This window comes from Mustelus asterias, chromosome 16, assembly GCF_964213995.1.
Source record: "Mustelus asterias chromosome 16, sMusAst1.hap1.1, whole genome shotgun sequence".
Lineage (NCBI taxonomy): Eukaryota > Metazoa > Chordata > Chondrichthyes > Carcharhiniformes > Triakidae > Mustelus > Mustelus asterias.
The window spans coordinates 29,341,713-29,368,281 of NC_135816.1; the positions used below are offsets into that span (position 1 = coordinate 29,341,713).

Genomic DNA, 26,569 nt, shown 5'->3' on the forward strand with positions numbered 1-26,569 from the left:
CATCATGGTTACCATGCCACCCCAGTTAAACTTAAAGTTAAACTTCAATATGGATGTTGAACATGGTTTGCACCCATGCCAAAGTTGAATTTTATCCCCAGTAGATTGCCACTTGAATGCCATTCTTTCAGAGTCCAACCTCCAGCATAAAATGCCTATACCAATCTGTCAGGGCCACAGGATTTTGTTCCCACTGTGTTCAGCTGTTCATATATTTCCCAGTGGCTGAACCTATTGTTAGCAGAAAACTTGTATTCAAATAATGTCCTCTCCCCAAAAAATAGCATTTTCAAAAATCATTTGACTTCATTTTTTGATTTAAATTTTAAAAGGTACTGTCTGCATTAAGAAGTATTTTGACAAACAATTTCTCAAGGATACACAAAATGAAGCAGATCATCATTATAATGAAAATGATACATTCTGACTCCTCAAAATGTTTCCCAAGCAGTTTGACGTGCGTAATTAGTGTTTAATTTAAACGAGCTTCAGATAGTTAATAATGGAACTCAAGCTAGGCATGTGTTACTGTGACAATTATCTTGCTAATTGATTCTGAGTGCAATCAAAATGCAATCTTACCTTGCATATTGAGAATGCCATTACCTTAAAAATAACCTTTAAATCCTTGATTGACTGAGATTCTGATTGGGTTTAGGCCTTGCATGTAATTGTTGTCTTTTATTTACTAAATTACAGAGTGAAGTCTTCCTCATGGTCTTCTAGTCCTAAATTCAGCATGGTGGCACAGTGGTTAGCACTGCTGCCTCAGTGTCAGGGTCCCGGGTTTGATTCCCAGCTTGGGTCACTGTCTGTGTGGGGTTTGCATGTTCTCCCTGTGTCTGCGTGAGTTTCCTCCAGGTGTTCCAGTTTCGTCCCACAGTCAGAAAGATGTGCTGGTTAGGTGGATTGGCCATACTAAATTCTCCCTCGGTGTACCCGAACAGGCGCTGGAGTGTGGCGACTAGGGGAGTTTCACAGTAACTTCATTGCAGCGTTAAATACCACTTTTACAAATGATGAGGTCTAAGTGGAGCATTACCTCTGTTCCCCAGCAAAATTTCTACTTCGCTGTGTTTTATTTTGTGTGTGGGGCAATGCAGAAAGCAAGTTACCAAATTTCTAGAGTTATTTGTATCTTGATCTTTAATTTCTCACATTTCACTATACACTCTTAATGCATGCACCTCCTTTTTTAAGCTGAGATTTCCACAGTTATCTGTGACAAGGTGGAAAAAGCTAAAATTCTTTTGAAGAATGTGGAGAAGAAGGAGACTCCAGGCTTGAAGATTGTCATCCTCATGGACCCATTTGAGATGGACTTGGTTGAGATGGGAAATGACTGTGGGGTGCAAATACTGGCACTCCAGGAAGTGGAGGTATGCAAATAATATCAGTGGCATAATGCAGTTATAGAGAAATATGCTATAGTATGTATTAGTCACATTATTGATTATAAATCTGGATTTTAGCCCAGTTGCCAAATAAAGACGAGGTGATTTGACACCGAATAAAAAGAAAGCTGGAGGATAAATTGGTGTGTACCATATGCAACTGACTCAAAAATAGCAAGAGAGACCTGGATGTTAAGGCCACAACATTTACAGAGAAGCAGAGGGGTGATGGTGCCAGTGGGGGAGCGGTTGCATATTTTGTGACTGGAAAACCTGAAGAACAGATTACCCTTTAGTTCTGCCTGGGAGAATCAGATTATTCTTTTTAGAATCTATTTCTTGGTTGAGGTGGGCTTGTGGTACCAGGCTGCAGATGGGGTTCACTGATGAGGGAGAGAGAGACTGAGTGTTTGGAAAGGACATCAGTGGGAGGGCCTGGTGAGCTCCTATGCCAGAGAAAATAGATTATGGAAATAGTGATGTACAATTGCAGATCCTTTACAATTCATTCTCTGATGCTTAATTGCTTTTTAAGAATAGCTTACATTATCTTGTACTTTATAAACAAGTGTTCAACGCAAAGCTCAGAATAAAGAATAAAACCACATGCCAGCACTTGGGTTTTTTCCACTATTTGATAGTTAGCCACTAAGTGAAGAGCAATCTTTGCCGTACTCTTTGGGGGAAAAACAAATGTCATTTAGAATAAAATTGTCACATTTTCACGGTGTGGTTACTTTCATCCTTTCTTGCTTTCAGAACCTTGGACGGGTGAACAGGCGCACTCCTGTGGTGAGTGAAACATGATTGACTGTTTTGTAGATATTTCATTCATGTTTCAAGAGACAGTAACTTGGATATGTGCATCAACAACAACCAGCATTATAAATGCGCATTGCTCTTTTGACACCAATATGTTTCTTCTGCAACTTGCACTGCCTTTAGTTTCTTAATTATTGTTTGTTTTCTACTCAGCCCCCACGCCCTGAGGATCTATCTATTGTCTGTTTTACTAGTGGAACAACAGGTATGTGCCACAAGAAATACAGTTGGTTACATTAATTAATAGCATTGAATATTAGAATAAACTTGGCATTCCTTTCTCTCTGCCCATGATCATAGAAGCTGGTTTAGAATCAGTGCTTGTGAGTGTGTTAAGAAAAATGTGACAGTCAGACATCAGTGAGTTAAATTACCATACATGTTTGTGATGGTTGGGCATTAGGTGCCCTCATTCTTGGTCTGTTTGTCTTGGTAGACTAAGGGGTCACTCAGTTACTATCTGGGGATTGTATCTCCTTTTATCTTTATCAGAATCCATGATTCTGTCTCGATCAGTAATACTGCTCGCACTTCTACAAACCATCTCTATTCCTAATAGACCTTTCTGTCTTTCTAATTTAGGGATCACTACTCTTTATCAGTTTTCTTTAAATGTGTAGAACTTTCTCACATACTCTAATTAAATGAAATTAGTACAGTAACAGATTATGCCTACTTTTTGCCTTCTAACATTTTTCCAAATGGCTTGCATTTGAAAGATCATTTCACCGTGCAGTTTGCTGCCCTCCATAGTAACTGCTGAGCAAAATGGTATCTATTCCCTCCCGAAAAGCTTTCCCCTGCAATGACCTATTAAGAATCCTGCTGATACTTCTGCTCTCGAGCATTACATTGACATGGGGATCTTTTGTTAATAAAATCTCTTGGAGTCCAGAATTGAGAGATTTTAAAGTGCTCACAATGCCTTTCTCACTGCAAATTACCAAACATTCACAAAATTCATTGTAGCTTTTCAGGGATAAATGCATTTAAGTAGTAGTGCAAGACTGGCACATCCCAATGGAATTGAATATCAAGCAAGGCATATACCAGGATCCTATTTTGCACTTCAGCTCATTCTACCAATATACCTTCCAGCAATTCCCAGATCTCAATTTTCTAGATTTTCCCAGATGTGAAAGTCCGACTATTGATATTTTAACCCCAAAATTATTTTTGGCGCTCTATGGTCTGACAATTTCATTTCCATTTCCATTCCCATTCATTTCCATTTATTTGAGTAAATGTACAGCTTGTCTTTAATACCATTTATGTATTTGTCTTTTTGGAGAACTGGTGTATATGTTCTCTTAATAGCTTTAATTGTTGGGCATATTAAGGCAAATTTTCACTCTGCCTAGAGAACATTCAGTTTCCAAGTGCAGAGGGAAAAAAAGCCAGAGATTTATGATGCTGGATCTCTTGTCCCCTTATGGGATCTGAGATGGAGGCCTTTTGGCGAGTAATTAGAAGGCTGCAAAAGTTTTAGATTAGCAGCAGACCGGAGGGAATATATTTCTGTGCATGTTCCAAGGAATGTATTGGCTACAGATACAAACCTCCAAACACAAACTTGTTTACTCGGGACAAGCTGAGCACAATAGGGTTTTAATAATTGTTAATCCTCAATTTCATTCTTTCACAAATGTAGTGTAGGTCCTGACGCCCTGCTAAAAGTATACTATAGGAAGTGATGATGGACTATTTCCTATATTTAAAAATCTAATGTTTGTTTTTACAGAACAGTGACCAAACTTAAGTGGTTTGTTTCAGCCTTGACTTGCCCTACTGTGTTAACTCCTTCACCTAATCAAGGTCACACTGTTTCCTTCTGCTCGGTGTTGGAACATTCTTCCATATCTGCTACTTGTGAAATTCACCTTTCTCATTTCTGTCCAAAGATGTGTAGGTTTAGGTGGATTAGCCATGACAAATACATGCGGGGGAAAGGGCTGGGTAAGATGCTCCTTTGGAGAGTTGGTTCAGACTCAATGGGCCGAATGGTCACCTTCAGGAGTGTAGGGGTTCCATGGTTCTATGCTTCATGGTATAAACTGAGTATAATTTCCCTTGAATTTAGTTTCTGGGTTTAATATTGAAGTAGCACCTGGACACTGGTGTTGGGTGTGAATTCTTTCCTCTTATTTTATGCTTGATGGCTGTATGCAAGCATTCTATTTCATGGTCATTATTACTGAAACTAGCTCTCAGTTCAGATTTATTCCTTAAAATTCTGTCTGATATTTTTAATTGCCATTGACTTGGCAGCTTTTTGTAGAAGAGAGTTCCAGATTTCCAATGTCCTTTTTTTTTAAAGAAGTGCTTCCTGAAATTGACTCTAAATGGTTAGCTCTAATTTTAACACCTATGCTCTGGACACCACCACTAGAAGACTTAACCTATTTCTGGAATTAAGAATCTACCGATGACCACAAAACCATTGTCAATTGTTGGAAAAACCCATCTGGTTCACTAATGTCCTTTTAGGGAAGGAAATCTGCCATCCTTACCTGGTCTGTCCTCCATATGACTCCAGAGCCACAGCAATGTAGTTGACTGTCAACTGCCTTCTGAACTTGCCTAGCAAACCATTCCGTTCAAGGCGATTAGGGATGGACAATAAATGCTGGACAGCCAGCAATGCCCATGTCCCACAGATGAATGTTTTTTAAAAAAATAAATCCTTGAATATCTCATCACCCCTTGAATTTACTTTGTGGGAATATGAATCTAATTAACCATCCTGAAGATTTAACACACGGGTTCCCAAATCATAGGTCATGACCTCCAGTGGAGTTGTAAAATAGAATATTGAGCTTACAAGTTCCAGGACTTGATAGCTGTAGAGTGGCCAAATGTAACTCTAGCAACAGGCTACTTCAATAGAATTACAACTTCCCAACATGCTTGGTGGGGAGAGTCGACTGGTTATTGTGAAATCTGCTCGAGCCAGCCACCATTTTGCTGCCTTAAGTTTGATCTAGTGGGATTCACAAGGCTACCCTTGGAGGCAGGAGCAAGGTGGTGGTATTTCTGTTACAGGTCCCACAAGTACACATTTCAGCCTGAATTTGAACCACCTGTTCTCTGGGGGTACATTTTGCAATTTATTGTGTAGTTGTATGCAGAGCAAGGTCACATGCATGCTCTGAGATCAGGTCTTTTGTCAAATATAGAAATGGCATTGTGGTAATGTCCCTGAACAAGTATTCCTGAGGCCCTATCATAGATTCAAATCCCACTAAAGCAACTGGTAGACTTATTGAAAGCTAGTCTTAGTAACAGCGACCATGAAACTGTTGTCGTTAAAACCCATCTGGCTCATTGTGCTCCATAGTATACAAAAGTGACTGTGCCACTGGAACAGAAATTATTTTAATGCCGATACATTTTGTACCAGCCCTCATATGACACACAAAGCATGATTGTGTGAATGTCCCTTCTGTAAGCTGTGTGAAAGTAGCGAGACAGCTGGCAGGGGTCAGTTGGGAGATGCAGAAGTAGTGTAGATATGTATTTAATTTGAGTCCTGGACATAAAAACACACGACATCCTCCCTCTAACATTAAAATGGGATCACTGTGGGAAGCTGTTTAGTGTCACTGATTTACCCGTTTTAATTCCTGCATCATGCTGGTCAATCTGTGTTGCTCCCAATCCAAAGTCAGTACATACATTCTGAGGTGCTTTTCCAGAATTCAACACTTGTTCTCCCAAGTGCAGTCTCAGCACAACATTATATAACTGTAACACATCTATCTCACTGTATTCCAACCCTCTTGAGATAAAGATCAACAGTTCATTAGCTGTTTGTATTTGTCCACTAGTTTCTGATTCCTCAAGTGTCTTAAATCTCCTTCACCATTGAGAAAACACTCTAATCTATCTTGGGTTCAAAGTTGTTGACCTTGCACTTCCCTGTGTTGAACTCCATGAATGTGCCCATTCACTTATTCTATCAACTTCTCATCCCTTTTGCAGGAGGTTGTGGCACAGTGGCAGTGTCTCTTCCTCTGCTCCAGAATTCTGGGTTCAAGTCCCACTTCAGGACTTGATGGCTATGGAAGGTGTGTACGTAATGTGACCAAACAGGTTAATTAACAGCCTATAAGTCTTCCCAATACACCTGATGGCAGGTGGAGAGACCAGGAAAGTTTCCAAACCTTTACTGGTAATACTATACCAAGTGCATGGGTGAATTCTTCCAAAGGAAGACAATGTTTGCCTTTGTCTCCTTCGGACATGGTACCTGAAGGAGCAGCTTTCTGCTGCTACTCACATTGCTTATATGCCATTTTAGTTTCATCACTAATCTTGGATAACGGGGCTCTGTTCCTTCACCTAAGTCGATCTTAAATACATTGAAAAGCTGAAGCCCAGTACAGATCCCAGGGGACTATCAGTAGTTCTTTCCTGCCAGTTAGAGTACCTGCCAATTATTCTTTGTCTATCATGCCTGATTTTCTGCCCATATGGAAAGGTTGCCTCAAATTCCATGTACTTCAGTTTTTCCTTTTGCGGAACATTATCAAATGACTTCTGCAGATCCATATAAATAAAATTCATTGCCTGATGTAGCATGTTAGTGGCCACTGAACATCAGCTTAGTTAGATATAATTTGCACTTTATCTAAAAAATGCTGGCTCTCTAATCAACTCAAATGTGTCCAAGTGCTCAGTCGCTCTGCCCTTTGATAACCGATTCTATTAACTTCCTCATCTTCCTTTAAATAATGCAGTGGCATTGACTATTTCATTTGGAGGGGTTAATTATTGAATCAAGAGGAGTTTGGAAGCTCATGACTAAAGCATCTACATTTTTTTCATTTACATTTAATGCCCCGAGGTGGAAGTGGTAATGTAATTGGGCTAGTAACCGAGGCCCAGGCTAATCCTCTGGGGGCAAGGGTTCAATTCCCCACCACAGTTGCTTGTGGAATTTAAACTGAGTTATTAAAATCTGGAATTGTCTACTAATTGTGACAGTTAAACTATCATTGATTATTATTAAAAACTTATCCAGTTCATTAATGCCCTGCCATCTTTACCTAGTCAGGATTACAAGTGACTCCAAACCCTCAACAATGGGGTTGACTCTTGTGGCCTAGCAAGCCACTCAGTTCAAGGGATGGACAACAAACACTGGCCTTGCGCGCACATCCTGTGAAATAATTTTTAATAAAACATCAGATCCTGGAGATTTTTGTCTATGTAAAAGTCTCAATTTTATTTCGAATGTGGCTTTTGTTTATGATTTTTATGTGTTTTCTATTTTGTGCTTTTTTTTTCAAATAATTGTTTTAACCATGTAATTTTTCCTTTCAGGGAACCCCAAGGGGGCCATGCTTACACATGGAAATGTGGTGGCTGATTTTTCAGGCTTTCTAAAGGTTACAGAGGTGAATATATATACACACAGATTTTTGGCTGCAAGTAAAATGTTGCAAAAGTTCTGTTGAAAGTATTTTTTTCTGTCCTGTTACTCTGCTAACATTGCATAAAGTTGAAGTTCTATCTAGCTCTTTAATATTTTCTTGTACTGTCTTTAGTTTGACCTGAATTAAATTGCTTTTTTTTTTAACCTGCTCTTTGTAATAAGTGAAAAGAGGGCTCATGTGAGTGCAGCTACAAAGAACTGTGATTTGAACTTGCTTTGCTTTGTTGCTGTGAAAATGCTGAATTTTTTCCCCCGACAGATGCTATAAATGGGAGAATCCAGCTTGAGAAAGTTGATGCAAAGTGTTTGAATGTGACAGCATTGACTCTCCTTCTGATTAATCTCCTGAGGACCTCAATAATTCAGTCCTTGATAATACCGTGCCTACAAGTATAGGGACAACTTTTCTCATTCAGCCGGCCATGGGAATAATAGTGGGCGAGGGGCGGACCATGGAAAGGTCCGTTGACCTGGGTGGGATTTTCCAGTTTCGGGGTGAGCGCAATAGGAAAATCCAGCCCTTGGTTTAAATAAAAATATCCCAAAGTCTTAAAATTCAAGTCACTCTTGGAATATATTAATTCCCTTGGTTTGATATTCATGGAGGGAAAACTCATTGAAAGGCTTAATATCTTGCTTTGCTTTTCTAAATACTCTTATTTCAGGATTTCCCCATCCTGGGTAATACACTAGTTTTCAGCCATTAAGGTGGGTAGGTGACATGCTCCCAATGCAGTTCTTAAACTGCCTCTTTTGGCACCTCTTTGATAGCATGGTTGAAAGTCAGATCTTTTGTTACAGTTGCAGAAGTGGAACTTTGGTTTTTGATCTTACAATGCAGTGTGCTGACTTGTTATAGTTCAGTAAGAAGTTTAACAAGACCAGGTTAAAGTCCAACAGGTTTTATTTGGTAGCAAAAGCCACTAGCTTTCGGAGCCTTAAGCCCCTTCAGGCGAGTGGGAATTCTGTTCACGCCGGTATCTCCACATCATTGTTATAGTTCGCCAGGATTGTGAAGATTTGAACCACATATATCTGAGATATCATCACCAGTGAGGGTTTATGTGCAATCTTAAAACTCATGAATAACTTGTTGGAAATTATAACTATTGCAATGATTTCTGTGACCAATTCAATCCCTTTAGATGCATCTTAAAACATTTGATTGTCTTTTGCTTTTTAAGTGCATTGGTTTAGGCAGCAGTAAAGCTTAGTGTATTTTGTGAATTAGGAAGTTAGGCAGGGAAATGGAACATTGAGTTTCACTCTCAATATGTTTAGTACGTTTTGGAAAATCCCAGATTTAAATGTTTAAATGACTTTAAAGTGTATATAGGGGGTAAATTGGATAATCCCCAAAAACAGGCGTGGAGAATCGTGATGTATAATTAGTCTACACATGTTAAATGTAATGCAGAAAACATTCCCACTTTGTTCTGTCTGTTTATTTAGATGATTGCTGCATGCATTTGGAATACTGCGTCCAGTTCTGGTCGCCACACTACCAGAAGGACGTGGAGGCTTTGGAGAGAGTACAGAGGAGGTTTACCAGGATGTTGCCTGGTATGGAGGGGCTTGGTTATGAGGAGAGATTGGGGAAACTGGGGTTGTTCTCCCTGGAAAGACGGAGGATGAGGGGAGACTTAATAGAGGTGTATAAAATTATGAAAGGCATAGATAGGGTGAACGGTGGGAAGCTTTTCCCCAGGTCGGTGGTGACGTTCACGAGGGGTCATAGGTTCAAGGTGAAGGGGGGGAGGTTTAACACGGATATCAGAAGGACATATTTTACACAGGGTGGTGGGGGCCTGGAATGCGCTGCCAGGCAAGGTGGTGGAGGCGGACACACTGGGAACGTTTAAGACATATCTAGATAGCCATATGAACGGAGTGGGAATGGAGGGATACAAAAGAATGGTCTAGTTTGGACCAGGGAGCGGCACGGGCTTGGAGGGCCGAAGGGCCTGTTCCTATGCTGTATTGTTCTTTGTTCTCTGTCTGCTCTGGATGGCAGGCAATGTTGCGCAGCTTGTAACAGACCAGGATAAAGTCCAGAGTGGTCCAGGTGGTGGACACATTGTCTCAGCATACTAGTGGTCTGCTCTATTACGTTTCATGTGGCAATATGGCTTTTATTGTATGCATGTTGACGAATTGTGCCACAGTCATCAGGGGATAGTCTTTATCATCCTGTAGTCAACCGTGGTTTATGGAGGCTCAAATGCAGCTACCACAGTGGACTGTCGTCATGATGGCCGCCAGGATACCAGGCATTTGACCTGCATGATTATGGGCTGCCCCCTTCCCAAACCTGCAGCATGGTCACACACACACCAGCTGAACATTGGGAGGGAGTGGAATCCCAGTGCAGAGTTGACATGTATCATCCATAAAAAAAGTATGCACAGTCAATGGCATCCTGAGTCATTGGGATGCCTACAATCCAGCAAAAGCATACAGTCACTCCATCTGCTTAGCATTGGCAAGAGAGAATAAAATATAGTTGGCTCTCATTGAATCTAAATGTCAGGACAGAATTCTCCCATCTGAGATGAAGCCCCATGGTGGGGGTGGGAATGTGAAGTGTTTTCCACTGTGAAGGCAGCAGGAAAACATGCCATATCTTCCAGTCCCAAACTCATTAACTATCTAACCATGCATTTTGCACCATATTGTGTGGCAGCGCAGACAAAAAGGTGTGAAGTCTGTCTTGGCATCTGAATGCCCAACATCACTGACCCACTATTGAAGAGAGGCTGGAAGATAGATCTCCTGGACACCCAACCTGGAAGGTCCACCTTGAGGTGCTCTCTACCCCCACTGCTATGGTGGTCCAGGGTTGCTGTTGACCTCTGCTCCGAATTCTGGAGGCAGCCCCAGGCATTGTTCAACTGAGTCATGATATCTGCATTCTGTTATTCCAGACGTGCTTTGCGCCAATCGGTTTTCCCACTGCCGTTGTGGAGAATTGGGCCTGGGTGGTCAGCCCTACATCTGCATCCCATTAGCGGAATGCAAATCCATTTCACGCCGGCCCCAGGCGTGTTTTCTGACCTTCTATGGTGAGCACTGACTGAAAATACTGTGGGGAAATTCACATCAGTGTGAAACAGAATATTACACTTGTGCCACATTCTCGTCCCCTGTCCACTATTGAACACACCAGCAGGGCAAGCGAGAATTCCACCCTCAGTGACTGTCCTTCTATTCAGTGATCCATAAATTGCCAATATCTCCAGCCTATATGGAACCAGATGCATAAAAATTGCTGTGGTCAAGTTCACAGTCACTGATGATGTGGGCTTTGCCCTGTCCTGAGGTTGCAGCAGGTGATAAATTTCAGTGAGGACTGACGTACAGATAGCTTGTCTCTTGGCTCTAGCTGGGATACAGTTGAGATAATTGCTCCCTGAATCCCTGCTGAAAGCCCTTCTCTCCTTCCTCCTCCCTCCTTCCAGCAGCACGGCTTTTTTTTCAGTCTCAAAGTCGTGTTGTATTTTGACCAGAAGCCTTGAAATCAGCAAAATGTTCTTCAGTATCTACCTGTCTTTTTTTTATAACTTGAAACAACAATAGAACCAGCAAAGACTTGTGGAATCATAGAAAATACCCAGCAAGTGACCTACACATGGTTGATAATTGCATCAAATAGCACTGATGGAAGCACAATTGTAATGTTGGCACCAAGTATCCTAATTGACATCTGCCTGCTCTGCATACTTCCAGTAGCTTTGTCTGCACTGACACCTTCGCCAATATGATATCCTGTGCCATTCACCATAGACAGTGTGTTCCCACCACGGATGCCATTTCTTTTTTAGCTCTAAGGGCGCTTGTAGCAGAGAAAAAGCAGCCACTAATAAGCCCAATGTTTCACTCGATTTCTTAGATGTGCTCCTGAGACTTAATTAAGTATAAGATACAATTATTTCCTCCTCCTCCCACCATTTATACAATGCAATGTGTGAAACAGATGCCAATAGCTATTTGACAGAAGACGAAAAAGGCTAGAGATTGTTTACTTAAGCTGACCCCTTCCCCCCCCTAACGTGCAGTAAAATTGGAAAGCAGAATATAACAAGCCTCTCCATTTTTATTAGTAACATCCTCAGTTCATGGTATCCATGGTTGTGCTGATATTAATTATTCTCGACATTTTTTTCTCTCTCAAAAACCCTTACCAGGTCGATATGGTTCCTCTGTCAACCCGATTATCTCCGTTAGCAAGATTCGGTACAAATCTGTCATGTTTATAATTTTTTAATTGAATTTGTTCTTGGACAATGGATGACTATGAAAAGAGTAAGAAGTTTAACAACACCAGTAAACTTCTTATTGTGTTTACCCCAGTCCAACGCCGGCATCTCCTCATCATGACTATGAAAAAGCATTGTTGGTCATCAGTAGTTGCTTGAGAAGGCAGTGGACCTTCCTCCTTGAGACACTGCAGTCATTTTTGTTAGAATATTTTACAAAAGTATATCGAATTGGGCCAAATCCTTCTTGGAAAATAAAAACAATTTTAGTCTTTTTTAGCAAATACAATGATATTGAATAAAAGTAGCTATATACTGATAAGATGAGCAGGTCAGTGGTGACCCAGTGTTAAATCTATCTTTTCATAGTTGATGTTCACTACCTCCCACGCTGAACATGATTTTTTAAAAAAATGACTACATTGAAACTGAAATCTGCCAAAAAGGTAGTTTGCTTTGGCTCTCCCAATGAGTAAGTTCCCTTAACTGACCTGTTGTCCAAAAATAAAAATAATGGTAGACTTTTCACTTCCGCGTAGGTTGATGTGTCAAACTCCAAATCCTAATGAGTCTAAAATATCCTAGTTTAAATGATAAGTGAGCATCCAGTATGTTAAATCATTTCTATATCACCCTTATTAAGTTTTAAATATAAATGGTGTAATGATGCATGCTAATCTATAGAGCTATGAAGCAACCTGTTGTAGCTCCCTACAAATTGGGTGGGATTTTCTGGCCACTCCTGGTATGATCCCACTGATGGGGACCCCCTGCCACGGGTTCCCCAGGGTTGGAGAGTGCAGATAACTGGGAACCCTTTTGACAGGAGCAGGATTGGAAGATGCCACCACTGCAGCCACAAAACACGCCTGGGAGGGGTGGAAACAGGAGGAGATTTTGATCGAGTAGTGGTCTACAGTGTCACAAAGACGGATTGGTGGCACAGTGGTTAGCACTGCTGCCTCTCAGCGCCAGGGACCCATGTTCGATTCCCTGCTTGGGTGACTGTGTGGAGTTTGCACGTTCTCTCCATGTCTGCATGGGTTTCTTCCGGGTGTTCCGGTTTCCTCCCGCTGTCTGAAAGACATGCTGGTTAGGTGCATTGACCGTGCTAATTCTCCCTCCGTGTACCCAAACAGGCACCAGAATGTGGCGACTAGGGGATTTTTACAGTAACGACATTGCAGTGTAAGCCTACTTGTGACACTAATAAATAAACTTTAAACAACCGCATACGCAGGCAGAAAATCCAGATAATTGGGAAGCACAATTCTCTCCGAAGGAAATCAAGTTTACTGATTTTTTTTTTTCCCCTGATCGGTGACATCACTAAGTTAACGCCCACAAGGGGTGAGAACCTCATTTTAATTCATTTAAATACATTTTGATTCCTACCACTGAATATTGAAGTCTGCAAATTTCATAACAGCTCTTGCAAAACGAGGGGATCTGTCCAGGGAGCAAAGGCAAGTATAGTCTCTGAGGAAGCCTGTGTCGGCAAGGGACCCTCATGGGAGCCCCATGCAAGGAGGGATTCTCACTAAAATCTGTCACCTTTTACAGTCGTAACTATAATCTCAGAGCAGGGCAATGACCATTACCAGTGACTATGAACATTATGGCGGTGATTAACTGTTTATGCATTGGGCTGAATTGGGCACCAGGCTGATGTTGGGGATAACTCCAGCATCTCAGTTGCTGTCTACAAGGCCAGTTGATGCTCTTTATTAATTGAGTCATCGAGGCTTACAGCATGGAAACGGGCCCTTCGGCCCAACTTGTCCATGCCACCCTTTTTTTTAAAAACCCCTAAACTAATCCCAATTGCCTGCATTTGACCCATATCCCTCTACACCCATGTAACTATCTAAATGCTTTTTAAAAGATAAAATTGTACCCGCCTCTACTACTACCTCTGGCAGCTTGTTCCAGACACACACCACCCTCTGTGTGAACAAATTGCCCCTCTGGACCCTTTTGTATCTCTCCCCCCTCACCTTAAACCTATGCCCTCTAGTTTTAGACTCCCCACCTTTGGGAAAAGATATTGACTATCTACCTTGTCTATGCCCCTCATTATTTTATAGACCTCTATAAGGTCACCCCTCAGCCTCCTACGCTCCAGAGAAGAAAGTCCCAGTCTATTCAGCCTCTCCTTATAACTCAATCCATTAAGTCCCAGTAGCATCCTAATAAATCTTTTCTGCACTCTTTCTAGTTTAATAATATCCTTTGTATAATAGGGTGACCAGAATTGCACACAGTATTCCAAGTGTGGCCTTATCAATGTCTTGTAAACAAGATGCCCTAACTCCTGTATGCAATGTTCTGACCAATGAAACCAAGCATGTTGAATGCTGCCTTCACCACTGTCCACCTGTGACTCCACTTTCAAGGAGCTATGAACATGTACCCCTAGATCTCTTTGTTCTGTAACTCTCCCCAACGCCCTACCATTAACTGAGTAAGTCCTGCCCTGGCTCAATCTACCAAAATGCATTACCTCACATTTGTCTAAATTAAACTCCATCTGCCATTCTTCAGCCCACTGGCCCAATTGATCAAGATCCCGCGGCAATTGGAGATAACCTTCCTCACTGTCCACCATGCCACCAATCTTGGTGTCATCTGCAAACTTACTAACCATGCCCCCTATATTCTCCTCCAAATCATTAATATAAATGACAAATAACAGTGGGCCCAGCACTGATCCCTGAGGCACACTGCTGGTCACAGGCAGTTTGAAAAATAACTCTCTACAACCAACCTCTGGCTTCTGTCAAGAAGCCAATTTTGTATCCATTTAGATACCTCACCCTGGATCCCGTGAGATTTAACTTTATGCAACAACCTACCATGCGGTACCTTGTCAAAGGCCTTGCTAAAGTCCATGTCGACAACATCAACTGCACTGCCCTCATCTACCTTCTTGGTTACCCCTTCAAAAAACTCAATTAAATTTGAGAGACATGATTTTTCCACACTCAAAGCTATGCTGACTGTCCCTAATCAGTCCTTGCATCTCTAAGTGCCTGTAGATCCTGTCTCTCAAAATACCTTCCAACAATTTACCCACCACAGATGTGAGGCTCACTGGCCTGTAGTTCCCAGGCTTTTCCCTGCAGCCCTTTTTAAACAAAGGCACAACACTTGCCACTCTCCAATCTTCAGGCACCTCACCCGTGACTATCGATGATTCAAATATCTCGGCTAGGGGACCCGCAATTTCCTCCCTAGCCTCCCACAACGTCCTGGGATATACCTCATCAGGTCCCACAGATTTATCTACCTTGATGCGCTTTAAGACTTCCAGCACTACCACCTCTGTAATATGTACACTCCCCAAGACATCCATATTTATTTTCCCAAGTTCCCTAACATCCATGCTTTTCTCAACAGTAAATACTGATTAGAAATATTCATTTAGGATCTCTCCCATCTCTTGTGGATCTGCACATAGATGACCTTGTTGATCCTTAAGAGGCCCTACTCTCTCCCTTGTTGTTCTTTTGCCCTTTATGTATTTGTAGAAGCTCTTTGGATTCTCCTTTGTCTTATCTGCCAAAACAATTTTGTGTCCCTTTTTTGCCCTCCTGATTTCTCTCTCAACTCTACTCCTCCACCCCCTCTCCTCTTCAAGGGATTCACTTGATCCCAGCTGCCTATGCACGTCATGTGCCTCTTTCTTCTTCTTGACCAGGGCCTCAATATCCCAAGTCATCCAGGGTTCCTGACTTCTGCCAGCCTTGCCCTTCACTCCAAGAGGAATGTGTTTACCCTGAACCCTGGTTAACACACTTTTGAATGCGTGCCACTTACCAGACATCCCTTTTCCTTCCCACAGACTCCCCCAATTAACTTTTGAAAGTTCCTGCCTGATGCCATCAAAATTGGCCTTGCCCCAATTTAGAATATTAACTTTTGGGACAGACCTATCATTTTCCATAGCTATCTTAAAACCAATAGAATTATGGTCACTGGTCCCAAAGTGATCCCTCACTAACACTTCTGTCACCTGCCCTTCCTTATTTCCCAAGAGGAGGTCAAGTTTTTCCCCCTCTAGTTGGGCCATCCACATACTGAATGAGAAATTCCTCCTGAATACACTCAAGTGCTGACTACATGTAATTCTCTTGCCAGAGACCAGCATGTAGAGTGAGCATGAGCTTCATGAGAATTGTAAGCTTTCCCCGTGGTGCAGGTTGCTAAAGATTGCATGCACAAGTCTGCTCTATACCAGAGCCAAATATTTCCCATCAGTTGCTGGGTGACTATAGGAAAGAATAGTGTAAGCCGACACTATTCTTTCCTATAGTCACCCAGGCAACATGAAATATCAAAGGAAGGCTACTGAATAATAAGGAAGAGTAGACAAAACCTAGACAGTACTGCCTGGCCATAAAAAACTCATCTGAATGTAATACCAGTTTTTTTTTTAAAAACCCTAATTCCCCCATTAGCCAACAATTTCGCACCTTACCTTTCCTCTGTCCTATTTGCTTGCTCAATGCAAAAATGAACACTGGTGCAAAATACAAATGACAAACCAAATTTATGTACGAAATTATTCCATATTGCAAGAGTCATGAACTAATCACTCTTGGGCATTCCCTAAATGCCTGTCGTCTTTGTCTTTGCCCATCCTGGTGGCTCTCTGTATTGCTACCCCTATGGCTATTGCTAGTGGAAGGCTGGTGAAGCTGATTAATATAAGCTGATTCACTGTACGCAGGTCCAACTTCTATGCTATCCTCTAAATTACAAACAGTATCTGATTAATGTGATGGGCTGTGCCTTCAACATCACTGTTTTCTCTTTGCTTCCCTGCTGCCTGGCTGGGTTTTATATTTCTCTTTAAGACACAAAAGGAATTGAGGGGCATGGTCTCACCAATCTGCAATTTGTAAATCGGAAGATCGTGTGGGGTGAGGAGGAGGATTAAGTAGGAAGATTCTGTCATTTTCGGTGGTTTCAGCCTCTCTATTGGCAATGGTCTGAGCAACGGTCAACCCAGTAATGGCCAGTCATGTATCCTCCATGGGAATCAGGAGGTTCAGGCTCACTTATATGAGTGGTTAGCACTTGCTGCTTTTGTTTGTGCACCACCATGTCCTGGAAGAGGGAGAAGTATGTCAATGAGTGTCCCGAAACCTGTTTTTGGGTTATGTGGTTGTTATCGTTATCAGTGTGTACAAGCTGTGAGATAAATGAGGCTTGCAGCAGTGTTTTGAGGGTGCAGTGGAACATACGGAAGTCATGTTCGAGTCCTGACTAAGCCAGATTGTTGTTCAGTGAAATATTGTGGGGTGGGGTGTCGTGACTGGAGCAGTGTCTGAAGCAGGGAATTCCACATTTTGGGTTGTGACCCCAATGGCATTGTGGGATGAACAGTGGGGTCCTGAGCTCTGAGATGACCACGGTGACTGGAGTGAAGATTTGAGACTTGACAACCCTAGGATTGGGTGCAAGGCCCCTTTTTAAATGTGATTTTTGTGATAGACATGGATTAACATAAACTGTCAGGCCTGATAGCTGTCAACAGCAACAGCCTGCAAAATCATGGCAGGTGTCTTGTTTTTATTTTTGTGTGCCAATAATCCAGGTGTTTAAACTCCCCTAAACCTGGTCAGTAATCTACCCTCTTTTCTTCCCCCCACCCCACCCATAAAAAAAACCCTGGTCAGTACTCTTCTCCATTCAACTCTTGCTCCTCTCATCCCAACCAAACCCCTCCCTTTTGAACATCAAAGATACACCAAATGTGAAATATTAAAATGGAAGCACACAGTGGAAAAGGTTTTGAGAAGCATTGGTCTGGGGCCGATATGGCTAGTCGAATATGACATTTGTGGATTTATTCACTGACCACTCATGAGGTTATTGAAATTCTTACAACATTGCCTCAAGTCCTCGGAGTATTGACCTCTCTGCTCCCGCTGGCTTCTGAATGTGCATCTGGAGAGCCTCTTGGCACCTTGTGGATGTAGGACATCCTTCTCCTATCCATAAAGACCTCAGTGCAGTGTCCAAAAACCTTAGCGCTTGCTGTCTTTCATGTGATGCCATTCTTCAATGTTTTACATGTCTGATTCTCTTCTGCACAACTACAGGTCCCAAGCCCATCCATAATACACCTCCCTTGAAAGTTGCTGATTGGCTTTAAGCAGTGTTTTAACTGATGCTAGCCACTTACAATATCGGTCACCTCCTGAAATACTCTGCCACTCAATCCCACATTTATCACTGACTGATCACTGAAATTATTTAAGGTGGCAAGCAGCACAAAGCCCTGCATCCATGTTGAACAGAACCACGATAATTGTGCATTGTGTTCCCCTCAATCATTTTGGGAACTATTGAATTTAGCCGCCATCATTGAGGAAATTAAATATGATGCATTGAGGGGGAGCATAAAGAAAATTAAGCCCTCTATCAGAAATGTCTTATCCCTGCCAGAAATGAGAGCATCAGCAGAAATGGATTTTGTCACAAAGTCTTGTTCCTCCACACTCACTATCCTTGAATTATGTGTCCGTCCCCGCCCCCCAAAAAACATTGATTATTTCTTTGCCAGCGGAGGCTGAAGCAATTTGGCTCACAATTTAGCTCTGAAGTGTTGAAGGTAGTTGTGGAAAACAAACTATATTACTCATCTTTGCACTTGATTTACTAAATTCGGAGAACACATGTTTAAAAAATTCTTTAGCTGCATGCATTTGAAGTCAAATTATTGCAACGCACAATGGTTAGGTAAGGGTTGTAACCTTCAAGAATCTAACGGAGGAAATTATCAGCAACCAAATATTTTTCCCACGTTGAGAGGGGAAGAAACGATGCTTTCTCTAGTTGATAATGGCATGGTGACTTCAGATTGTTTGATTTTTCCTTTGCAGAACAAGAGATCTGTGATTTGAATATTGGTATGACAGCTGCAGGAAATTTGTGTTCCTGCTGGTGGTCATTTGAGAGAATTAGAATAGAACTTTTATTGTTCATGCAAAAGTGGAAATTTATCTTTGGCTTCGCCTCCAGTATACTCGTACAGTGATTAGTTTAAAAGTAGTGAATATTTCATGGATATCTACGTTCATACATTTTGTGCATATATAACACATCCATACCACATATGCATAACACATTGCTCTCTACCATTAACGCACTTACTGCAGTTGAATAAATAAAAACTGTGGCTTGAGTTCACATTGTTATTTAGTAAACGTATAGCATTGGGAACAAAAGATCTCTTGAACAGATTTTTCCTGGCAATAGGTATTCTGAAGTGTGGCCTGAAGGGCGCCTTTCAAGTTACAGATATAAAGAGTGAGAGGGATCACCAATGATGGCCTGAGTTCTCCTCTTAACTGCATCGCTAAATAGATTAATGAGCTGTGTCTGCTGTCTACCAATGATTTTTCCTGCAATGTTGACAATTCTGGCCAACTTACTTTTGCATTTCACACTAGGTTACTATGCCAGACTGTCATGTTGAATATTTGCCTTTACTGTAATTATCTCCAGCTGCATCCTGCTGCAATGCAAATATGACAAGCAGTGAAATAATTTTAAATATCTAGAGCAGGTGCACAGTTCTCATGCGCACTTTCTTGTCAGCGGCTGAACAGTCTGGATTGGCTGAGCCTGGAAGCGGGTTACCTATCCCTATTTTACTTGAGGAAATTAAATGTAAAGCAGACAAAACCTAATGAGAGAAGCTGAATTAAAGAAAAAAATGTTTTTTCCAAATGTCATTTGAAAGACATTTTCTGTTGTTTGAATTGAAAACCTCAAGATTGACAATTTACCAATGTTTGTGTTGGCTAATATTTTGCACGCTGTTATTTACTCTTAAAGGGGCTATGTCACAAAGTGATCTGAACATTTAGCTGTGATGTCAATGGCATCATTCACACCCAACTTGTAGCTGAGGAATAGCCAGTTTAGACGCCTGATATTGCAGGCGACTGCAGAAAGCTGGGATGGGATGGGGTGGTGAGGGAGGGAATTATAGCCGTTAATGCAATAGTCTTTCGTGAAGCAATGTAGCTTTTGATAGCAAAAGAGAAAATGCTGGGAATCTTAGCAAGTCTGGCAGCATCTGTAAGGAGAGAAAAGAGCTGATGTTTGAAGTCCAGCATCCGCAGTAATTTGCTTTTATCCTAGCTTTTGATAGCCAATCACTCTGACAAGCTATTGATTTAGCCATAAAGGAGCATTCCTCATTTTGAGGCAAGAAAAATTTAACAGCGGTTACCATCGCTTCAATTGGTTGTAGAGTAAATTAACAGATGCCTGTTGGCCAGGAGTCAAGGGAACAGCACGTTTTGAGGAAGTTGACCTTTAAAAATGGAGAACAATGTTAATTTTAAAATGTATACATTTTTGCAAAAGCCTAAGTATTGCGGACACTGAAATCTGAAATACAATCAAAACATTGGCAAGATTCAGCAGGTTAAGATTGTCTGTCCATCCGTCCACCCGCCCGGATTGATCTTTCACCCGAGTTGTGTTGGCCAAGTTTGCAGTTGTAAAGTGTGTTGTGATGACAGCGGAGTTTTGAGGTGTTACTAACCTTTTGAATCTTCTGCACATACTCTGTTAGATAACAAAGCCCCTTAAAATCATGTCCGCTTCTTCTAGTGTCATTTTCTTTTCTCTTGTAACTTTCTCTTTGTCTCTCTGTCAGTGTATTCTCCTCTCTGTCTCACACTCCCTCATACCCTCTGCAGAAAGTGATCTTTCCAAGACAGGATGATGTCCTTATTTCCTTCTTGCCTCTGGCGCACATGTTTGAGAGAGTTATCCAGGTAAGAGTCTATCTCACCATGCTTGTGCCACTTATTATGTTTTACAGAGCCAATGGCTGCCTACATCTGATGATGTACATATTTCCTACTTGCCATTAGCACACATGTTTGAAAGAATGGTACAGGTAAGAATGGCCCATTGAGTCTATATGGGCAGCAAACTAATGTCTGCCACTCTTCTTCACATCTTCAAAAGTCTACACTAATTTGCTGTTCTGTCTTTCCTGCTTTTCAGTGAAGTCTTGGTGAAGAGCAGTGTAGGCATTTATTTATTAACAAACTGTAACAGTAATATTGCAGCATTTGTTTATTAACAGACTAGAACAGTAACATACTGTGGCCACTGATCACAGTACGTTTTTGTGCCTTCTAAGATTCTTCAATTTCATTACCTTATAAATACATTGTTTGTGATTCTGTGATAGTCTATATCAATATTGTCATACACAGCTTAACAAATTGTTCAAAGTCAATGTAACATGATGCATTTTTTTTCTCAATTATCATGACTGAGTTCAGTTTAATGTGCCCACAAATCAGGATTGAAGGACAATGGTAATTCAGCACATGATCTGTCCAGAATGTCAACCCTTTAATTTTCCTATAACAACATCTAGATGTTTCTGAAGCTAATCCTGAGGCCGGCCCACTTCCGCACCCCCCCCCCCCCCCCCCCAACCCTCCAGCTACCATTTTAAACATGCTGATCCTCTTGTACAAAGAAAGACTTCCTGATATCAGTTCTGTATTTATTTATAATCTGGCAGATTTTGAAAGTAATATTTTGTTTGTCTCATGTACTTTGCATCCGTCTGTAAACATATGCCTAAGATTACCCATTCTTGAGGTTGATGGTGTCCATAGAACCATGGAAAAGTTACAGCACAGAAGGCCATTTGGCCCAATTTGTCCATGCTAGCCCGGGGTACCCTTTCTAATCCCACCTTTCTGTACCTTGTCCATAGACCTATAGTTTACAGCACTTGAGGTGCAGATCCAGGTACTTTTTAAAATTCTAATGAGGTTTTCCCATCCGGCATTTATCTCCATCATCATCCAAGTATCTCTGGCATTGGTTCCTCCATGGTTCCTCTTTATTGGAATGTACCCAGGCCTGTACCTAAAACATCTTATTAAAGATCACCCATTGTTCCATTAGTTTTGCTGTCAATCTTTGGTTTAATTTTACCCTGGCTAGATCCCCCTCATCCCACTGAAATCAATACTCTAAAAAATTTAGAAATTTCACTTAAGATTGTTCCTTTTTCTTTACTAATCTAAACCTTAGGATACAATGGACACTCTTGGTCAAATGTTCCCCCACAGACTGGCCACTTGCAAACATTCTCTCTGCTCATGGCTAACCTGAGATGCTTTGAACAATTGGTATAACGGCATTATTGGGGCTGTTTTCATTAAATATGATTTCATTTTCTTTCAGTCTGTAGTTATATGCCATGGAGGCCGGATAGGTTTCTTCCAAGGTGACATTAGGCTCCTATCTGATGATATGAAGGCTCTTCATCCAACTATTTTTCCTGTTGTTCCAAGACTGCTAAATCGAATGTATGATAAGGTTAGTTCTATTGTGTAGTAATGCACAATCTATAAATAACGTGTTACAAGGTAATAAGAATAGCTTGCATTTATATTGTGCCTGGAAAATCAAGAAATATCAAAGAACTTCATAAAGAGGTGAATAAAATTAAAATAGATTTTAAAAGATGTGTAGGGGAATAGATGCCATGTGATTTGAGAGTATGAATTTGAGGTTGGGATAAAAGCACTATCTTTTATTGACCACTGGTGGGGAAGATGTAGAGAAGTCTAGAATTAGGACCTGAAGGATTTGGGCAGCCATAAGACTAGATGAGATATGAGATAACAAAGGTAAAATGGGAAGAGAACACTGAGGAATTTGAATATAAGTATATATTTGATGCATGGAGATGGGGTTTTTGTAACTTAGTGCAGGTAAAATTATAGCCAAGGTGGCGTTGATGGAAGGAGAATGATGAGTGTGGGGCGCGCAACACCTTGCAGAAATTGGTTCTGTTTTCCCTTTGTGTGAAATCTTCGACCATGAGGTGCATCCCGAACACCTTTTAGGATTTATTAAGGCTCCAGTCGCTAATGTGCCTGGAATAGATGGAGATTGGCATCAATGGTGTTGTAAGACCAGTGGTTTCTATATTGCTAGTTACAATTCTTTACATCATTCACCTTCCATGAGCTTCTAATGCCTTTGTCCCTGCCATCTGTCCTTGATCAACCAGGCTTTTGTATCATCCTCCCAATCTTTTCATATGCCGTTTCCCATGAACGGTTCCACAACTCCCTCAAGACAGCCCATCTGCAGTCTTCAAACTAGCTTTCAGGAGCCTTGTTTGCATTTGCCTGTTTTATCAGTTGTTTATGCTTAGAAGCATTCATTGAGTATCCAGCCCAAATGTTTCTTATTAAAACATAAAATGTTACACTAATTTACTTTTGCAGTCCAGCAAGCATCTTGATTAGGCAAGGCAAGCTGATAAACCTAACACAGATTGGCTTCCCACACAAACCTTTGGTTAGTCAGAAGTCGACAATTTCTGGTGCTCAGAAGAGCGGGTTAAAATCAGAACCTTCTGCGGGAAAAAAGCAGGATTTTAGCAGGCTGGTCCCACTGGCAATTTTAACTGCACTTCTGCCCAGCTTCCACCAAATGAACAGCCTTAAAAATGCTCAAGTGAAAATTTTTATGATTGTGGTAGACTAAAGTACAATTTTTGTTCAATTTAATTTAGATATTTAGCCAAGCAGGTACACCAGTAAAACGCTGGCTACTGGAATTTGCTGCTAGAAGAAAAGCAATCGAAGTGCGGAATGGCATTATAAGGAATGACAGCCTATGGGACAAACTCTTTTTCAAAAAAATACAGGTAAAAAAATTGCTCATTTTGAAACCATTAGGGACAAGGCTTAACACATCAGTATTCCTGTCTGTAGAATTTTCTCCTGGAAAGCGCTTTGGAATACATTTTGGCTCCTAAAATGATGTGCTGAAAAATTAATTCTTGCAGTTTGAACATATTAATTAGGAGGAGGAGGAGTCTGTTCAGCCCCTCTGAGCCTGTTCCGCCATTCAATGAAATCATAGCTGATCTGTTTATGGTCTCAACGCAACACTCCACCTACCCCTGATAACCTTTGATTATCTACTTCTTCCCTCAATTTAAAACATATTCATTGATCCTGCCTCCACCACACTCTGGGAAGAGAGTTCCAAAGATTCATGACCCTCACAGAAAAATTCATCTCGTATCTGTCTTAAATGGAAGATCTTGGCCGGAATTCTCCGGCCATTCAGGTCGGCGGATTCTCTGGTCTTGCCGACAACGCCACCTCGTTCGCGGGTTTCCGGCCAAATTGGGGTGATGTCAATGGAAATTCGCATTGACGGTGGCGGGACCAGAAAATCCCGCCGCGAGCAAACAACGCACCACCTCCCACCAGCAGGAAACATGCGACTGGGAGACCAGAGAATCTCTCCCCTTATTTTCCAACTGTGTCCCCTAGTTCTAGTCTCTCCCACAAGAGGTAACATTCTATCAGCCTTCACCCTGACAAATCCCCTCGGGATCTTGTACGTTTTACGATTACCTCTTAATTTGAATTTTTTTTCATATAAAATATAGGTCAGCATATTATTACAAAAAATTGTAAAGTCAATGGTTTATCTTTGATTCAAAAAATTATATTTTCGCCCATTAGAAATGATTTTTAATTACAGCAAGGAAATGGTGTACCCTCCTGCACACCAGTGAAATCTTCTTCAACAACTTCTGTGCTATCAATAATCACATCACACATGATAAAAGGAGATGAGAAATGGCATTCAGTGGATAATGAAAGCCATTCAGCCTATACCAGGCTCACTTAATAAAACAAAGACTGGCTACAGTCATCGCCAAATTACCTTCTATTATGTCAAAGGACTGCAATATAAGAACTGATTTCAATGTTCTGTGCTAGTTCCCACTTTTAGTATAGTGTTTTAAGAGTTATTTTTATTTCCATTTTTCAGAGAGCAGTTCTACTGACATTAACAATGGGATTATTAGCTTGATGCTCCATGGGGAGTCTTGCAAATTGGTGTTTGGGCCACATGGGAGGGATCTAAGATGAGTAAAAATAGAGCTAGCTAAAAATATAGCACCGTCAACCAATACTGGGTTTTTGTGGCTCAGCCACCTCCTCGCTGTTCTTTCAGGATTGAAAGGAATGCAAATCTTTAGTATTTTTAATTTCTGTTGAAAGCACTCCGATTAAGAGCATTTTTTGATTGCACTTTGAAACCCAGCTTAAGTAGCTGCCTCCAGCAGCATAAAGCGGTTGTGCAATTTATGCCTTGCTTTTGTTTTTGGCCAATTTGTATTCTGCTAATTTGGATATATTTTGTTTCTATAGGATAGCCTTGGGGGCAAGGTGAGAATGATTGTAACGGGGGCTGCTCCTGCCTCTCCTGCTGTACTTGGCTTCCTAAGAGCAGCACTGGGTTGCCAGGTATGAAAACTAGCACTTTTCATTACAACTTTTTAAGTTTTTCATAATGTTTTAAAATCCAAATAAGAGGTGTTTTTTTTTTTTACCTACTTTCCAAAAAAATTCCCAAATACCACCATATGTTCAGTCCTCTCTTCTGGTTGTACCTGATCTACTTGGGGATAGATTCTGTGGGGGATGGTTGAATATAAATGCCAGCGTAGGCAGATGTCTCATGATTCATAAAATCAATTCAAAAGCAGGTATGGATGCACAACAGGACTGACTGTCATCTTAGCCTCAGAAGTTATAAAGAACACATGAAATAGGAGCAGGAGTAGACCATTGTGCCAGCTCTGCGATTCAATATGATTATGGTTGATCTTGGGCTCTGACTCCACTTCCCTGCTTGTTCCCCACATCCCTCGATTTCTGGGAATTCAAAAATCTGTCTATCTCCATCTTGAATTTATTCAATGATGGGGCAGAGAATTCCAAAGATATGCTGTGAAGTAAATTTCCTTCATCTCCATCCTAAATGATCGGCCCCTTAAACTGAAACTGTGCTCCCACGTTTTTTTGATTCCCTGACCAGCAGAAGCAATCTCTCAGCATCAACCCTTTATAATCTTGTACATTTCAATGAGATTGCTTCTCATTCTTCTAAACTCAAGACAAAATAAACCCATGTGCTCAGCCTTTCATCATCGGACAACCCCCTACATCCCAAGGGCCAATTAATGGACCTTCGCTATACCACCTCCATTGCAGGTATATCTTTTCTTTAAATGTGGAGATGAAAACTCCAGATGTGGTCTCAACAAGGCCCTGTACAATCCTAGCACCATGTCTTTATTCCTGTACTCCAGTCCCCTTGCAATAAAGTCCAACATTCCAATTGCCTTCCTAATTGCTTGCTGTCCCAACATATTAACTTTTTACATTCCTTGTACGAGCACACCCAAGTCTCCTTGGGCATCAACATTTACAGGTTTTACACCCTTCAGAGAATACTCTGCTCTTCTATTTTTTGATCAAAGTGAATAACTTCACACTTCCCTACACTATATAATCCATTTGTCATCATGTTGCCCTTAACCCATCCATATCTCTTTGCAGCCTCTGTGTTCTCTCCACAGCTTACCTTTCCACCTAGCTTTGTATCATCAGCAAACTTAGATACATTACTCTGTTTCTTCTTCATCTAAGTCAACGGTCTCAACTCCGATCCGAAGCGGCCCGCTGCGGGCCGGATGTGGCCCGTGGGCCGTAGTTTGGAGACCCCTGATCTAAGTAATTAATATAGATTAGAACTAGCTGGGACCCCAACAC

At 41.3% G+C, this 26,569-nt stretch overlaps 1 protein-coding gene across 3 annotated transcripts in view; it reads left to right on the forward strand.

Annotated features, from left to right (window-relative positions):
* acsl6 (acyl-CoA synthetase long chain family member 6) overlaps positions 1-26,569 on the forward strand; it is a 102,865-nt gene that overhangs the window by 40,847 nt on the left and 35,449 nt on the right. For 2 of the 3 annotated variants that reach the window (XM_078230809.1, XM_078230811.1), the window contains exons 7-14: positions 1,201-1,379; positions 2,154-2,186; positions 2,370-2,421; positions 7,542-7,615; positions 20,761-20,838; positions 22,155-22,289; positions 23,500-23,634; positions 25,163-25,258. In XM_078230809.1, coding sequence (XP_078086935.1) covers positions 1,201-1,379; positions 2,154-2,186; positions 2,370-2,421; positions 7,542-7,615; positions 20,761-20,838; positions 22,155-22,289; positions 23,500-23,634; positions 25,163-25,258 — 782 coding nt within the window. Of the gene's footprint in view, positions 1-1,200; positions 1,380-2,153; positions 2,187-2,369; positions 2,422-7,541; positions 7,616-20,635; positions 20,714-20,760; positions 20,839-22,154; positions 22,290-23,499; positions 23,635-25,162; positions 25,259-26,569 lie in introns of all 3 variants that reach the window. The other variant, XM_078230812.1, reaches the window with a different exon arrangement.